At 35.9% G+C, this 19,074-nt stretch overlaps 1 protein-coding gene across 1 annotated transcript in view; it reads right to left on the bottom strand.

The window, feature by feature from the left end:
- Positions 1 to 19,074, bottom strand: part of LOC122802843 (high-affinity choline transporter 1-like) — a 526,136-nt gene that overhangs the window by 382,691 nt on the left and 124,371 nt on the right. The window contains exon 2 of the mRNA XM_044072630.1: positions 5,713 to 5,933. Within this exon, the coding sequence (XP_043928565.1) occupies positions 5,713 to 5,896 (184 nt within the window). The 5' untranslated portion in view covers positions 5,897 to 5,933. The remainder of the gene's footprint in view (positions 1 to 5,712; positions 5,934 to 19,074) is intronic.

Here is a 19,074-nt window from a genome sequence, read left to right as displayed (position 1 = left end):
TCTTCCAGTCCTGAGTAACTCACAGCAAACACAAGCTACTCTGCTCCAATAAGCTTACAGTCTTTCATACATAACCCCTCATGATGTCACCTATTTTCTACTCTACTACTCCCCTAATCCTACATTTACACTCTAGGGACATGGCTCACATGGCAGGGAAAATTGGGCTTCACTATCCTTATCCTCATTTGCATAGGATTGCCTACTAATGCTTGGTTACATCTCTCAAACTGAGCTTCCCCCCTTAGCAACCACTACTCAGTAGCCATGTTGTCTTCAGCCTGCCATTCACCTGCATGGCAGAAGAATATTTTTAATAAGGATGCCAATTTTTGGCTTTTTTTTTAAATGTTCTGGTTTTTATAGCGCTGCACGTTTGTGCAGCACTGCGCTACACTTAAACATCGGAGATCAGGGAAAAAAATAGATTTTTATTTAATTTGAAACAGATAAAAATGCCAATGGCCTTATATCTGGCCATTGGCATGCTTCCTCAACTGGATGCATCCTTTATTTGAAGTTGGCATAGCTCCATTTTGCTATTTGCAGAATGGTCCTCCGTTACCAACGGAGTACATTTCTGCAAATAACTCTACTCTTACTCAGACAGGTTAGTGTTTCCTGGATCGCAAATTTACCTCATTTGCATAGCTTTCAGCAGCAAATGAGGTAATTTGCATAACATAACACTGTCTGTGCATGAGTAGTTTTTGGAGCTTTCATGCATGCCCCTGTTGGCTATTGCTGAATCACTCGGCAGACATATTGCCTATCTGGAGTCTTACTCTACTCTTAGACTCCGTGCAAGCCTTCGTGAATCTGGCCCATAGTTCTCATATGTGGGGAAAAAAGAAAGAACAATTAAGGATAGAATTCATAATAATATTAAAAATGCCTTTATTGATATTCTTCTGGTATTCCTAATCACAACACTTTTTTCCTCAGGTACTTTGTACTTGGTTTTGTTAAATCAATATGAAGCCATATAATCAGCCACAAGTCTTGTGCAAGTATTGCCTTCATATAATAAGTTTAATATGCTATACACTGATTTACTCAAACCAATGCAAAGTACATATGCCAAACAAAGTGCTCTGATAAGGAACACTGGAAAGCAGTAAACAAATGTGTCATCATTCTAACTGTGATTCATGAGATATATATATATATATATATATATATATATATATATATATATATATATATATATATATGTTTTTACAGATTAATGGTTCAAGTAGCAGGCAACTCTACTAATTTATGATGCAAAGTGATCAAATTAGGTTTTGACGAAGTATCTCAAATATAGTACGATCTGATGACAGTGAGAAGAATACCATTCACTTCCTTTATGGGTGTATGGGTGGCATGGCATGCACATCCTGGCCATGGTGAGGTCATTACTACTGTGCAATGCAAAAGCCTGCTAGATTGACTAAGAAATTATGGAAAATGCAGGTTAGATAAGGCATACAATTTTAGATACTTCAGTCTAACCAGTAATGCAAGCAAAATTATAGAAAGTCATAATGGAGTTAATCTAAAATGACACGAGAGCCTTGCTTGTTAAATAAGGAATAATGTGAGTTGAGAATGTCTTTCCATTTAAATTTTGTGGCATTCTTTGAAAAGGAACAGCAGCTGATAATGCATATTACTTATTCCTGTACTTGGTAAGGCTTTTGACCAAACATCATGTAAGGAAATAACTAATAAAAGCATTAAATACCAGTCTACATATAATTGATGGCTAAAACACTGGTTAAGTAACAAGATGAATCATTTCAAGGTGGGGTTTACCTGCCTAACCTAGTATGGTAAGGCTAGACTGTGTCATAGGGATCTGTACTGAGACAGCTACTTCATGGGAAAATTTTCTTTTATATATATACCAGAATGGGGGGACTTAAAACTAAATACCAATAATAAAAAAAAAAATAAAAAACATTGCAATACAAATTCACCATATGGGAAGTAGCACCAGATAGGGAAACTTCTATAAACTGATATCAGTAAAAAAAAATAAAATTATGGTACACTATACAACACCATCCTGGAATAAGCCACCACTTCCAATCAGAAGTCAATCAGTGATTATCTTATTTCAAAACTAATCTTGGTAAGTGAGTATGCAAGGGAAAATATTCACAAGTGGTTACAGCAGTCAAGCTTCTTGCTGGGTTTAACAATGAAACCCCTGGACCTATTGAGAGGGGTGGTGCAGTCGTGCAGCAGTTAGTGCTGTCACCTTACAGCAAGAGGTTCTCTGGTTTGATTCTCAGCTGGGGTGCCTTCTGTACATGTCCTTCATGTGTTCACATGGGATTCCTCTGGGTGCTGTGGTTTCATCTCACATTCCAAAGACATGCAGTAGGTAGATTTGACACTCTAAATTTGCCCTAGGTGTGAGTGTGTGCAGTACACCTTCCAAGGAGGGTAAAACTATAACTGCTTTAGAAACAAGTGCCTGGAGGGGCACTCATTGCCTGATGTGCTGAATGGAACTGAAAGAGAACGTATTAAGATGTTTTTATTGGGGAGGGGGTTAGCATTTATATTATGGAGCAATTTTAGATTATTTGTTTTTGCTACAAGATTTTGCTTTTGTTACCAACCATAGTTTACCAAGACTGGAATCTGAGACTCATATAGACTCAAAGAAATTAGTTATTTCCTCAAAATTTTGAAACAAGACATTTGCTGATAACTATAAACATATCCTTTTACATTAGCTTTATGAAAAGCTATATAGTGTTGTGACTTCCAGCCAAAAAAGAGTATGCATTATTGTATAACGGTATTATTTTTAATCATCTTTATTAAACATGACATTTTTAAAACCGACATAAGTAGACATACAGTAGCAGAAAAGAAAACAGAAAATAGCATTTCCAGTTTTCTTTTCATGCAGCACATTTTCAACAATTTCCATTCTCCCCACAATTACACAAATTTCACATGTCCTGTCCTTCCATTAAACCTCACTTCCCCTCCTCCTAAACATTATTCCGCATGTATTATTCCCAAAAATTTGATATATTTATGTGCAATTTGCTCCTTCCCCTTTCTCAATATCCAGCATCTAGTTCTTTTATCTCATTTAAGGGTTCAGGTGTGTAGCCCGTGAGACATTTCCCTGCAAGTTACATCGCTGAAACCAGAAGGGTGCAGCATCACCTCACTGTAGAGAGATCTGACTGAAAAGCACAATTGCTGCAGCTGTGCACTAGGACTAGAAACATGGAACTTAATGGCAATCCCTTAGGAATGCTACAAAAACTAAGGTTGTTCTTATTTCAGTATGTTTCCCCACTGCCTTTATAATTCCTTTGCAAAAGAGATTCAGATCCCCTGAACATCTGTTTATGATACCATTGGACTTGCTAATGTGTAATAGGTCTGACAGAACAAGATCTGCTGAAGCCCTATAGGCAAGGCAGAGGTCACCCGTCAGTAGCCTTTATGATAATAACAAGAGGGGTAAGGCTTGGAGGTGGCTGCATACATTTCGTGATTTAAGCCCTTGATTTTTAGTAAGAAAGCACTGTGGTCATTCCAGATATGACAAGTGTTTGGACACGTATATACTGAAAAGGGCATTATAGTCAATGGTCACCCTAACGAGTGTTGAGTACAGTGGAACAATTATATCCCTCAGTTTGCATATAATTTCTTTAGATGCATGCTGTGCAATGACAAGTGGTTTCCTTGCAACAGTGCCTTTGTGATGATCAAAGGGCAGTTTATTGTTGACATAGGTTGCCTGATCAATTTTTCATAGGTGTACTGCCAATGCGATAGTTACAAGGGCAATCATGCTTGCCAAAGGATATGATTATACACTTTTTAGCATTTAGTTTTAGTACATCGTTTTGACACCAGCTATTTGTTTGTGACAGGCCCTTTTAAAGAATCTTAATGTCCTCTGGGGAGTTTAGGATGGCACCAAGTTGGTCACTGCAAACTATTAGCGTTGGCTTTGACCTCTGAGAAGTAAATTCCCTGAGGGCTATGCTCTTGGATACCATGCTAGAAACATGTCTTTTGGTGAAAGTATAGCCACCCTAACTTCCTGGGTTCTATTTGGTAGCAATTTTACAACTTATGAGTTACATAAGGATTGACTTTTAGCTGGGAAACCTTATTTGTGATACATGAGTGTGGGATGGTGCTGAATGCCTTTGTGAGATAGATATGTGATGTGGACTGTTTGCCCTCATCCATTGTTGCACTAACTTTTTTGAGGAATTCAACCAGGTTAAGTAGACTTGACCTGCTATTGATGAATCCAAACTGGGTAGGTTCAACAGTCTGTAGCTTACCTATATCTTAATGTATTAATTCCATAATGATGCTTTCCATAGCCTTATAGATGAAACTTTTCATGCATACATGTCTATAATTGCCCAGGTCTGTTGAAGCTCCAGCCTTGTGCAAGGGAATGGCACAAAGCATGTTTTGATGATGATGTTGAATAGCTTCTTTTGGGAATCAGGCAAGTCAAGTTTCAGGCTGATCAATAAATAGTGTTATATGTTTACTGCTCATAGATGCAGTGTTCTTGGCCATGGATAGTGCATTGAGAACGTATTCTTGGGATAGTTGAATATGGAGCATACTTCTGGATATGTAGTTTGCAAATATGTTGCAAGATGAGGTGATGTCAGCTAAATTTGTCCCCTTGTAGATTGTTTATGTCCCCTGGCTTTGAATATGCAATATTATCTTAGCTCTGAACAGCGCTGGGCATTGTTTCTGATGTTTTTAACATAATTAAAGATGGCTTTGTGCTTATCCTTCTCACGGGTGGCTATTTTTCCCCTCATATTTGGCCTTGCTATGTTTAATCCAGGTCTGGATTTCCTTGTTTAGTTTAGCAATCGCATTTTGGCATCTTGAGAGTTAGATTTATTAATTAAGCTCTTCTACACCATCATGTTTTATTTGAGTTACTTTACTTTCCTAAGGTACTGAATAAACTATATGAGAATACTGAACTCCACTTACATACTCCTTAGGTAGAGTTTGCTCATACCTTGATACAAGCTTATGTACAGTAAGCATATGGTTATTCATTGGAAAATATACATATTTCTATAGTAAAATACAAATTGACATACATGTCCTCCTTGGGGTCATGTGAGTTTTCTCCTGGTGCCTAGGTTTCCTCCCACATTCCAAAAACACGCAGCAGGTAGGACACTCTAAATTGGCCATAGGTGAGATGGTGTGAGTGAGTCATATAAATGAATTACCGTGGCAGGGCTAGCCACCCTGAGGTGCAAACCATGGCTCAAGATGATTGTCACTACTGAAGTGACACCCGACCCCATGTGCAAAAATGGGAAAAGGAGTTGAGGATGGATGGATGGATTGCGATGGGAAAGAGATGGAAAGCATTTCTCTTCCAAAAGGAAAATGCATGGCAAGCTGATGATACAAAAATGAAGACAAAAATAAAGCATTTAACTTACTTAAAGGGAGCATGAACAGTCGTTTTTCAATGTCAGCATTTACTGTTTATGCTTTTGTCTAAAAGGGACAGAGCTATTTTCATAAGCAGTTTGACCTCTCTCTCTCACACATACACACACACACACACACACACACACACACACACACACACACACACACACACACACACACACACACACACACACACAACATGTCTGCCTGCTAAGGAACTAAACAAATCTCTTATTGTGGACTTACCAGATGTAGTGAGAGTTCCTATAATAAATTTGAGGTTCCTCCCTCCAACCATGGCAATTTCACTTCTGGTCCCTGTACATGCCTTTTCTTCCTTTCTGGACTTCCAGGCAGCCCAAATTCCAGTTGCCAAAATGATAACATAAAATGCAATGACTGCAGTAAGACCAGGGATGTTAACAGCCATCTTCCTTATGAAGTACTCCTTGTCAGATTGGAGGAACCTGCGAGCAGAAATACAGAAAAATACAAAGGCACATCACAATTCAAATCAGATGAGGCAGTCTTGTTTTTTTTTTCTTTCTTTATCATATTGCAATCTGCAGGCCCTCCCTTTCACTTTCTACTGGAGTCCATATTTAGAACATGCAGCACAACAAAATATATGTATATATATATATATATATATATATATATATATATATATATATATATATATATACACACACACACACATATATATATATATATATATATATATATATATATATATATATGATTACATAACAGACAGAGTAATTCTTATTAAATGTTTAATATCTCACGAAACTCCAAACAAACAAATGAAAATACCAGTAAAAAGGCAAAATAATAAACAATGAACGGCTAAAAACACAAAATTACTTTATTACATAAAAAAACAACTGGCAAGAGCTTTCATTCCCTCCATGGAATGTCTTCAGACCAAGTTGTATAATGAACAAACTTATTTAAATACTTAATAACAATAACATGTGACACATAGCACTTAATGCCTTAACCCTTCCCTTCTAAGAACAGGTTTAAAGTTTTTCCTATCATTTAAACCAGGGTATACCCATGCATTCAGCCTAATTTGCCAGCAATATTCTTTCCAATCCAGTTCTTCTTCTACATCAAACCTATGATCAAAACCATTGACTTCATCAATTATTACAAATTTGAAGCATGCTTTATTTTTTTCTAATAAATATTTTTGCTTAACACATTTTGCCAAAGCACTGCTTACATCACTCTTGTCTACTACTCTTATATGTTCATTCACTCACGTGTGGAATTCTCTAATGGTTCTTCCATATAAAATGATGGACATAATTCAAACAAAGCCATGTATATCACATATTTGGACCTGCAATTATACAAATTATTCAACCTAATTTCAAAGATTCTTGCTCTCACCACAGAATTCTTGACTTCTTTCATATATTGACATAACTTACAACTGTTACATCTTTTCATCCCCACTTCCTAAACATCAGGCATACTTGAGCATAAATTCATTTTCTTAAAAAAGTCTTTTAAACTATTTCCTCTTTAAGAGACAAAGACAGGGTCTCCCCTATAACATTTTTAATTTCTTTAAAATTCATTAAGAATCTCCAATTATTCTTGATTATTCCTTTAATTTTACTTTAATCTACTGAATTTTCTAAAATATATGCTAGGGAAAAATCATTTTCATTTTCTTTTGAGTTGTTATTTACATTTGCTACCTAATGTTCCCTTACATTTTTTACTTCCATCCAGGAATTGTTAATGATATCCTTGGGGTACCCTTTTTCTTGAAATTTCATTTTGAGTTCTTTACATTCTTTTTCAAAAAATACTGCCTCATTGTTAACCTGCTTATTCTAGTGAATTACCCCTTCACTATGTTTTTTTTTCAGGCTAAACTAATGCGTGCTATTGTAGTGGATATAGCTGTTACATTGCACTTTCTTTTTATAAATCTTAAATTTAAAGCATTGCTAGATCTGTACAGATTCAGGTCCTGAAAATTAATGTTGTCCTTCCTATAATTAAATGTTAACTGAAGGTAACTCGTGGATTCATTCACATGTTTAATAAAATCTAAGAGTTCTTTTTCGGAACCCTCTCATATAAAAAACAAATCATCAATAAAATTTCTGTACATGATGGTCATGTTTTACAAAAACTGATTTTAAATTAACTTCTTTTTCCCAGTTCATTGGGACTATATTTGCATAGCTGGGGGCCATAGCAGCCCCCATAACTACACCATTTTTCTGTTTGTATATTTCATTATACTCAAAAAAATTATATGATAAAATAACATCCAACATTTCTGTAAACAATCTCACTTGTCTAATATTAAATAATCCTGAAGTACGAAGCTCCCTGTTCTCCATTTCCAACCCTTCTACATTTGGTATAACTGTATACAATGAGGCAATATCTGCTGTAACCAACCACATGGAATCATCTATTTTCACATTCTTCACTAAACTTTTAAATTCAAAGGAATCTTTAATATAAGATGTACTTTGTATGACCAACTTCTTTAAGTATTTATCGACGAAGATGGCTAGATGTTCCATCTTTACTGCCTTGACTGGCTACTATTGATCTAAAATCAGGGCAATTCAGGTTGTTATTGATTTTAGGAAGTCCAAAAAACCTTCACAGTTTGGGTTTTTCTACTCTAAAAAACTCCACTGTTTCTTTGTCAATCAAATTATCTAAAAAACATTCTTCTATACACCCATCAACAACTCCATATGCTTTTTTAACAGATGCCCACATTGTTATTTGGTAAAACTTGTCATCATTTAGCATCAAGGTAATTTTTTCTACATATAATGTCATATTAAGCACCACAACTGCATTGAGTTTATCTGCTTTCTTAATATACAGCTTAGTGTCATTTTCTAACTCAAACAATGCATTTTGTTTAAATTATAAAATACATGTTCACTTTTGTCACACAATCATTTTCTCACATCACTCTCACATGTTAGCAAAAAAGCTTCCAATTCTGGCCTGTTAATTGGATAAAGCATGCTAGGCTTTCTAAATAATGCTTTTTCCTGAACCTTATTAGAGTTGTTACACTCTTTAAATAAATATTTTAAGTGTAATTTTCTGACAAACTCTCTAAGTGCATTTACGATATTTATCAAGTCAGCCCTAGCAAAAGGTCCAAAGGTTAGTCCCCTGCTGAATACAATAATATGGTGTTTGTTTAATACCGCATTTGACAAATTAATAATTTTAAATGAGATAGTCACAGTACCTTGGTTCAATGGTTATAACTGTTGTTCCACTTCTTTCCTTTGTAATTCTTTTTGATCTGAAATCACTCTTGCCATCTTCTTTTTTTTCCAGAAGAAATTTCCTTTTGTTGATTGATTCCCCCCTTGTTGCTGTGGTTTCTGGGCTGCTACCTGAACCTATGATTTCATACCTGTCCCTCCATCTTGATATACATCCACCTTTTGAAAACTTCGTTTGTTGGAATTGGTGCTAGTATTTTGATAATAATTATTGCCCTGTCTTTCTTTTTGCAAATCGTTTTCCTCTGTTTTTAATCACATAATCCACTGACTCCGATGCAGAGCTCATTCTTCTGTGTTTTGCTGTGCTATTCTGCCTAGTAACATTGTTGTCACTTCCTGCAGCTCCGCTCGCTTCCTTCTGTTCATTAGTTTGAATGGCAGCAGATTCAGGACACTTATTGCTATTATTAAAGAAACAGTTCACCCCTTCTTCATAATCCTTTCTGTCTCTAGAAATTTTTTTCAGTTTATGTTTCTTTTGATTCTCATTTTCAGCTGCAACTTTAACCAGAACCCTAGAGCATTTAGCTTCAAAGTGGCTCGCTGAAATAGTATTTTTGAGCCTATTATAGCTCAAAATAATAATATTATTCAATGTATTCATATTGTTTGTGTTTTCTTCCAACAATAACCTACATAGTGCAGCCCTGTACGTTCATTCAGGGCTTGCCAAGCAGATATTGTCTCATTATATACAGTTATACCAAATGTAAAAGCGTTGGAAATGGTAAACAGGGAGCTTTGCACTTCAGGATTATTTAATAAGTGAGATTTTTTACAGAAATGTTGGATGTTATTTTATCTTATAATTTTTTTGAGTATACTAATAAAATATACAAACAAAAAAATGGTGTAGCTATGGGGGCTGCTATGGCCCCCAGCTATGCAAATATAGTCCTGATGAACTGGGAAAAGAAATGATTTTAGAATCAGTTTTTGCAAAACCTATCATCATGTACAGACATTTTATTGGTGATTTGTTTTTTATTTGGGAGGGTTCCAAAAAATAACTTTTAGATTTTATTAAACATGTGACTGAATCCACAAGTTACCTTCGGTTGATATTTAATTATAAGAAGGACAACATTAATTTTTTGGACCTGAATGTGTACAGATCTACCAATGCTTTACAAGTTAAGATTTATAAAAAGTAAGTGCAAAGTAACAGCTATCTCCACTACAATAGCTTGCATAAGTTTAGCCTGAAACAAAACATAGTTAAGGTGCAATTCACTAGAATAAGCAGGTTAACAGTTGAGGCAGTATTTTTTGAAAACGAATGTGAGGAACTCAAAAGGAAATTTCAAGAAAGAGAGTATCCCAAGGACATCATTAACCATTCCTGGATGGAAGTAAAAAATGTAAGGGAACATAAGGTAATAAATGTAAATAGCAACTCAAAAGAAAATGAGAAGAATTTTTCCCTAGCATGTGTTTTAGAAAATTCAGTAGAAGAATGTAAAATCAAAGGAATAATCAAGAATAATTGGAGATCCTTAATGAGTTTTCAAGAAATTAAAATGTTATAGGGGAGACATTGTCTTTGTCTCTAAAAGAGGAAAGAGTTTAAAAGACTTTTTTAAGAAAAGGAATTTATGCTCAAGTATACCTGATATTTTGGAAGTGGGGATGAAAAGATGTAATGGTTGTAAGCTATGTCAATATATGAAAGAAGTCAAGAACTGTGTAGTGAGAGCAAGAAGCTTTGAAATTAGGTTGAATAATTTGTATAATTACAGGTCCAAATATGTGGTATACATGGCTTTGTGTGAATTATGTCCAGCATTTTATATTGGACAAACCATTATAAAATTCTACATGTGTGTGAATGAACATATAGGAGCAGTAGACAAGATTGATGTAAGCAATGCCTTGCCAAAACACGTTAAACAAAAACATTTGTTAGAAAAAAATAAGGCATGCTTTTTGTAATAATTGATGCAGTCAATGGTTATGATCATAGGATTGATGCAGAAGATTAACTGGATTGGAGAGAATATTGCTGGCAAATTAGGCTGAATGCATGTGTTTACCCTGGTTTAAATGACAGGGAAAACTTTAAACTTGTTCTTAGAAGGAAAGGGTTAAGGCATCAAGTACTATATGTCACATGTTATTGTTATTAAGTATTTAAATATGTTTGTTCATTATACAACTCGGTCTGAAGAAGTTCCATGAAGGGAATGAAAGCACTTACCAGTTGGATTTTAATGTAATAAAGTCATTTTGTGTTTTTAGCCATTTGTTTTTTATTCTTATTAAATGTTTATTATATAAACAATGCATTCCATATTTTACCTCTTTTGGCACTCTATATAAAGAAACACAAAGCAGTCACTTGGGTAGCTGTAGTTCCATATTAATATGTTTCATTGTTTGCATTCCATCTCCAGAAAGCATAGCAAGTAATAATTCTATTGTCCTTTATTTCCATAAGTGTACAATATATTCACATCAAATATTAGTTTTGTTATGTCATTGTTAGTACTTCAGAATGATTTTATCTTGTACAACTGTTCTTTAGATTTTCACAAATAATGTCGCCTTTTTCTTCAAGTATTTCTTGTTTTTCTCCATAATTCCATTCTTGGGGATTCTGTTATCTGAGGGTTGCTGCAGAAACAGCCATGGTGGTGCAGTGGTTAGCATTGCCGTCTCACAGCAAAAGGTTCTCTGGTTCAATCCTTGGCTGGGGTGCCTTCTGTGCGGAGTCAGCATGTCCTCCCTGTGATAGTGAGTGTTTCCTCTGGGTGCTCCAGTTTCCTCCCAAATACATGCTGTAGGTGGATTGGACACTCTAAATTGGTCCTAGGTGTGAGTGTGTGTGTGTTTGTGCCTTCTGCGGAAGGTTGGGCGCCGGGCTGGCAACTCGACACTGTCAACACTCCACTGCCGATCATGAGCAGACAGGTGGTCTGCTGTGATGACCCCTAACTGGGAAAAGCCAAAAGAAGATTACTTGTTTACTTGGCCATGAAAAAGGCGACATTCATGTGAACAACAATATTTTACTCCTGTTTTTTTTCTGTGTTCTACTGATGCTGCATTCTAAATAGGGACCTCATATTGGGTCTATATTACAACATCAAACTCACAGGAGTCTGAACATTGTAATATCGGACGCATATGTTTAAACTAGAGAAACCAAGGAACACTGATTTTTTTTTCCCTGGGAAAAAAATCGGTGAGCCGTTTTTGCAGCTTTGCTATTTCCAAATCTGTGGTACAATATCAGAGTTGGTATATTTAAGTAGGGGGGGCATAGCCCCCCCATGTTGGAGGGTGTGGGGGGGTGAAGCCCCTTACATTATTTTAAGTTTGAAGTGTATGTGTTTTTTTTTTTTTTTGCACCTGAACAGCGATTTGTTTCCCTGGGAAAAAAAATTGCTGCTCTGTTTTCGTACTTTTTGGTTTTCAAACTTCCTGGTTCGATATTACATTGGTCGAACTCCTGTGAGTTCAACAATGTAATATAGACCCCTCATATCACGTATGCTGTGTTAAGATCCATAATTTAGCAAAATTAAAAGTTGACTGAGGATGTAAATTATCCTTCATTTAACTCTGTGCCTGAAATGTATTTTAAAAAGTATGCTAAGACTGTTGTTCCAAGGCACAGTACATTAGAAAGCTTATAAAACTTTGCTGCTCTTGTGACAACTTGATGCACACACAATGCATTGATTTTTTTACATGGAAAACATATTCTTTCCCAAGTGTGCATCCTGAGCTCAATTTATAACATCACTATATTTGAAATATGAAATACAATGACATTTGCATGCCTAATGCTAAACCTTAACTATTCATTCCCCCTCCTAGTAAACTAATGCTCCAACCAAATCAAAATCCCCAGTACTAAACAGTGCCTCCACCATTCTTTCTTCAGCTTTATACTTCTCATCACACATCCCACATATAGGCAGTGCTCCTTTTGTTAGAGTGCAGGACTAATGATTCAGATGTTAGCACAGGGCCCTAATCAGAGTTCTGGAAACAACACATTTCCCAATAGGACGACCATCTTCTCCATCGTCTTGCACTAGTAGGCCTAAGGAGACAGGTGCTGTCCAGACTTTGTAAATCAATGTGGATTATTAACCATGTCCTCCCATATTATGAAATATTGAATCCCCTGGAAAGACACCTAAAACTAAGCCAGTTATTGAAATCAATCATCTGTTGTTCATACTGTGGCATCGTCCTTGGTGAAGGTAGAAAGCTGCTCACAGCAAAGGCACATACCTGTCTGAGACACATATTCAGAGAGATCAACAATGTCTCTATTCATATACTCCAGGGAAGTACATCTTGGGTCATTAACGCCCACATGGACTATGATAAAATCATACTGGTGGCTATGCTGTAGTATCTTCAGTGCATGCATAACTTATGATGTTCTATAAAACTTTGAATACAATGTCAATATTTAGCCGATTGGCTTACAGCCTGGCTTGTGTGGATGATTACAGCAATAATGCATTTTTTGAAATAATAATGTGTACTCTTCAACGTAAGACTTTCATTTTACATATTCAGAGATATTTCGATACCCTTATGATTGTTGCATCTTATCTCTTTTGTATTGCTCTGTTGTACAGTCATACAATTAAACACTTCTAAGCTGTTGGTATTAAAAAGCACACTAAATTATTTATTTTTGAACTTGTTGAATACACCATGTTTTCCACAATATAATTCTATATATCACTTTATATTTGCCTATAGCCTCAACTATTTAATGTTCTCTTCACTCATTTCAAAAAATAAAATCTGTCCATCTACAGATACAGATACACACACACACACACACACAATATATATATATATATATATATATATATATATATATATATATATATATATATAGAGAGAGAGAGAGAGAGAGATTTTTTTCCATGGAACTAATTACATGCAGTTTTCACAATCTGAGATTTACGCTCTTTCTCTTTTTCTCTTTTCTTTTTTCAGTTTTGTCATGCTGATTTGTGTAGTTGTTTACATTACTGACTATAGTCCAGATCACATTTTCTGGCACATGCTGTCTTATCCGCAACTAGAAAAACGTGCATACAATGTCAACAGGCTGTTGGATGACTGACACCAAATGAATTCAATGAAATATATTTAGCCATATCAAAAAGGCAGTAATTCATCCACATGGCAGGAACAATATTACACTCTACAGGAATATATTGAAAATAGAAATATAAAGGCACAAAATAAAGGTTTTGATTTCTACAGGATGACTTTAATTGAGGTGTCAAGTGCTAAAACTGTATTCCTAGATATTGGATTGCTACATACGTCTCCATGACTTGTGTGGTATAACTAAAGCTTGCATTCCAAAGAACTACATTATAATGCCGATAAAAATGTTAGAACATGGAAACAAATTATTGTCTTTCAGTGCAAGGTTTCAAAGTCATTTGTGTCATATGTCATACTTGTTGGGTACTTTTGACTCTTGTGGTCTATAAGAATTTATTTCCCCAGCCCATGTTTCATTATAACCATTTTCCAAATGTACTTTTCCTCAAGGTATGAAGTAGAATCTAGCACACATAAGGAATCTGACAGAAAATATCAATAAATCTGCATTATAGGTAGCAACTGGTACCTGTGGTACTCCAGCATATAAACAATTTAGCCCTAGCAACATCTTCAGTCATGATCACCTGTGTGATACCTCAAGGCATCAGCTATTGTCTGTTCAGTCATCTGATTACCAGCAAGTGATGAAGACATAAAAGAAACAAATAAAAAATTACAATGTATCAAAACACAGAACATGAGGTGTGTTTCCATGTGTGTGTGTGTGTGTGTGTCAGCACTCCCATATCTATATATATATATATATATAAATATATATATATATATATATATATATATATATATATATATATATATATATATATATATTACTGGTAATGTCACTGCAACTTAGGGACAATGGAACACAATGCATTTAAAATACCAGCTTTGTAATTTTGGGAGATACCTTGGAGAGCAACTTACTGAAACTGTCAGCAGGACACTAGATGCACCAAAAAGTTGTTATATGATGATTATCACCTGCAGTCCTTACTTACTATGGCACTACTGTTTCTGTGTTCTTCGAACTGCAGCTACAGTGTAGATTGCTATCTAGCTAGGTAGGTAAATACATACATACATGCATACACACATCTATACATATGACATACGTAACTACTGTTTTACCCATGTTGATCTCTGTTATTTCATACAGAGCATACTTTTACATTTCCTGTCACTGCCATAAGCTATAGTCTTAATGGTCAGGCTTTTTGGGTCACTGCTTTTCATTCTTTTACAAAGGCTTTCCATGAAGTTGTAAAGGCATCTGTTTAAGTCACTTGTTTTGAATATGTCATATTTTCATGCATGTCCTCCCCGTGGTCGAGTGGCGTTCGAAAGACATGCATAGAATGGGTGTGCCTTCGCTGAAGGTTGGGCGTTGAGCTGGCATCTTGGGACCCATAAAAAATCTACTGCCAATCATTAGCAGACCAGAGTTCTGCTGTGGCAACCCCTAACTGGGAAAAGTCAAAAGAAGAAGAACAACTTTAAGAATTACACAACTGTGCTGTGTACAAGCCAATAAAAAAAACTAACAAGTCAAGGCACCTGTAATGGCAATCCAAATAGTACAGTGATCCACTTATACAAATAAACAGGTATTAACGCAGTGGGTAAGGATTTTCATATTTTTGTAAATATTTTAACAATTAAGAAACAATGAAAGCAACATTGTTGCACCTTAAAAGAACTCTCACAACTTCTTCTTCTTTCTGCTTTTTCCAGTTACGGGTTTCCACAGCGGATCAGTTGTCCACTCATGATTGGCAGTGGAGTTTTACAGTGTTGAGTTGGCAGCCCGGTGCCCAACCTTCCACAGAAGGCACACACTCACACCTAGGGCTAATTTAGAGTGTCCAATCCACCTACTGCATGTCTTTGGGATGTGGGAGGAAACCAGAGCACCCGGAGGAAACCCACGTGACCACAGGGAGGACATGCAGACTCCGAGCAGAAGGCACCCTAGATGAGAATCGAACCAGAGAGCCTCTTGCTGTGAGGCAGCAATGCTAACTGCTGCACCACCATGGCCACCCTAAAAGAACTCTCACAACTGAGCTAACAAAAATTCTCTTGAGAGTATGTCTCTAACACAAATGGTTATTATGATATTGTAAGCTGTTTACTAAGCATTACACCAGTTAAAATATACAATGTTTATTTTAATTCCAGCTTAAGACTTAAAACTTCAATGGATGATTCTACATTACGCACTGCATATGCTTTTTAAATTCAGTCTAGGAAGTTTAAACTTTATTTAAGAAAAAGGATCCCCTATGCAAAGTATTTCTATGCATGACGTTAGAAAGTAATCTTCCATGGTGTCTTTTTAAGGCAGGATTAACTAAAGTACCAATATATTGTGTTCCTCAAAAGCAGTGTTTCACAGCGATCACAAAAGTGAATTATTTGCCAGTCATGCTCTATTCCCTTTGTACACAGATATTATATACTAATCAGTCCATGGACTTTACTTTTTGTACACAATTTGCACAGTTAATTACTGGCACACCTCCCTTACTTGTGCAGTTAAAAAGTAACATACATTAAACCAAGGCAAACGTTGCAGTGCTGATACAGAAACAATGAATTCAAGCTAGCAAATTCCTTCTATCAAGATTTTGTGTTCTTAACTTGAAACCATTAAACATACCTTAGCCACTGTTTTTGGAAAGCATGCATAAGTTATATATTGTCTTGTTACTTTTGGAAATAACTCATTGTATTACTACTCTTGGAAAATAGGCTGCAGTCCAGTCAATGCATCTGGTATAATTGGCAACACCAGGAAAACTGCATTACCACATGCTCAAACTTATGCATATAATCTTATGCAGAGCTAAAATAACCACCCCTGGTCAACCTAACCAAATTTCAGGAGTAGGAAAAAAATCAAGTTTTCCCTAACTGTAGCAAACTGTTTGTTACAACTGCAACAGACATCTTGCTACAGTTAATTGCATAGTATAAGCACTCATTAGATATGAGGCTTCTTATATGAGTGCTGGTATTGCACTCACAGCCCATCTGAGCTGTTGATCATGTCCCCTAACAGCTTGCACCCAGAACAGATGCCCCCTTTTTCCCACCCAAGTTAAGGCTTGGTCTAGATGTCTCTGTGAGAAAGGCAGACTGGCTGGCTGCCCATCTTGTGTGGAGTCACTGGCAATTTATTTTTGAATGATTCTGTAGATATCTGTATTTTTTCATGAATAATCCATTGTGCAGCAGTTCACAAGCTAGTTTAACAAATGTCAGCAACATATGACTTTTTCTTTATAGGTGCTATTCTATTCACATCCTGGTTAGTTATTAAGTACAAACTCCCATATTAGGAATATCCTTCTCTTTCACAGTAAAGCTTACACCACAAAGTGTAGCCTTCCTAAGCAAGTGTACATGGTACAAATAGAATTATAAGGATACTGAGCTGCTGTGATCTGTACTTTATGCATCTGTGCCACATCTGTCACTCACAGGCCTTTTTGTGGAATACCTTTGATTTGCTGATCAGCCCTGTACCAACTGAAGCATTGTTGCATTCTCTGATGACTTGGAGACTAGAAATGACATCTGACTTCTGCCTATCCACCTAATATAATATTTTATACCTTTGCTATTCATACCACCTGACACAATATCCAGTAGCAACTTAGATCACAAAATGGATTAGGGTTCCAAGCTGTTATCAAGCTGCTTCTTGTGCTCAAGGTTCAGGATTTGAATTCTTTCCACCTTCATTTGCTTACTGGGTGTCTCTGACCAAGGGGAATTTGTATCAAGCGAGGTTGCCTAGTTCAAAAATGAAATGTCTTAAAATAACATTTTAAAAAAGGCTTCTCTTGTTTGATTCTACGATTCCAGGTGGTGTTCCACCAGCTTTACTTAAGTTTTTTTTTCTTTATTTCATCTGTTGGGCAATTGTTTTCTAGACTCTTTTGATTTGTTCTGCACATAATTAGAAATCATTATTCTGGTTTTCTAGTTTTAGATTTCTGTCATGTTGTTATTGTCAATCTCTGCTCTGATATTATATTTAAACCCAGCTACTGCACCTAGTATAAAATGTTGTGCTAACTATAGCATCAACTAGTTGTTTTAGTAACCTTGTACTATTCTTTATTGATTTATTTTTGTCATTATCAATTATCTCATACCTTCCCTGACTGAGCTGTCAGGCTCTTTCTTCACCACAACAATGCACTTTAAGTTAACCCACATCTTTACTTACTGTAGGACTTCAAATAACCCATATTACTACCCTAATATAACTCAAGTGACAATACCTATCATCATAGAGTCACAAACTTTTCTTAGTTCTCTACTGACCAGTCTGTTACAACTCGATATATTGAGACAGTGTAGATACTGTAGAAACTGGCTTATGTTTACTAACAGTCCCTTGCTCCTGGATATTTCTAGTTCAATCCCTGAGAAATGCAGTTATCTATTTAGAAGGAGGGTAAATCTTTAGCAAACACTGCCAATAACAGTAGTAAACCACTTCAGTTATCTGTATTGTGGTTGTCAAAGAATCCCCGTCTAAACCTCCTATGCTTGCATCTTGAAAATCTTTGGCATCTTGGGGTACAGTAGTACCCTTACTTATACCTTCATGTACCATTCTTGTTCGAATGAAGAACAATTTTCCATCTACCAACTTAACTGAATAAACTACTTCAAACTTCAACATGGTGCCTTTATTCCTCCCACGGGGAGGTTATCAGAGACAGAGTATGCTAGATCTGCTAGCCAAAGTGATTTTATCTGGACTAATCCTTTTTGTTCTGTTTCAAGTGGGAAATGGCTATATTAAGTTTTATCATTCATGGGAAGCCTTTCTAAATCCTGAGAGTACTGTTTGTTTTAGTTTATTATATGTTACATACTGTCTTGTAAATGTTTTGCTTTTTTCTGTAGATGTTTGCATGACCTGAGTATTTATTAATAGTATTTCATGTTATGTGTAGCTAATTTACTAACCAGCTAGTAGTAGAATAGAGGCATATATTCAATTTCTTCACCTCATTCTGGTTTAAGATCTAGTAGATGTTTTTAGGTTATAGCCAGCATATAATGATCCTCAATATCTTTTGAAGGGTAAAATCTGAACTTCATCCCACATACAATATTATGTTTAGTATTGCCGATGTTTGTTCTTAGTCTGGGGATCTCTGAAAAGCTGTGCTGCAAAGCTCCACTGATTGAT

The sequence above is a fragment of the Protopterus annectens genome, chromosome 5.part0 (assembly GCF_019279795.1).
Source record: "Protopterus annectens isolate FY-2018-M chromosome 5.part0, PAN1.0, whole genome shotgun sequence".
NCBI classification, from domain to species: domain Eukaryota; kingdom Metazoa; phylum Chordata; order Ceratodontiformes; family Protopteridae; genus Protopterus; species Protopterus annectens.
This window is presented reverse-complemented; position numbering and strand designations above follow the sequence as displayed.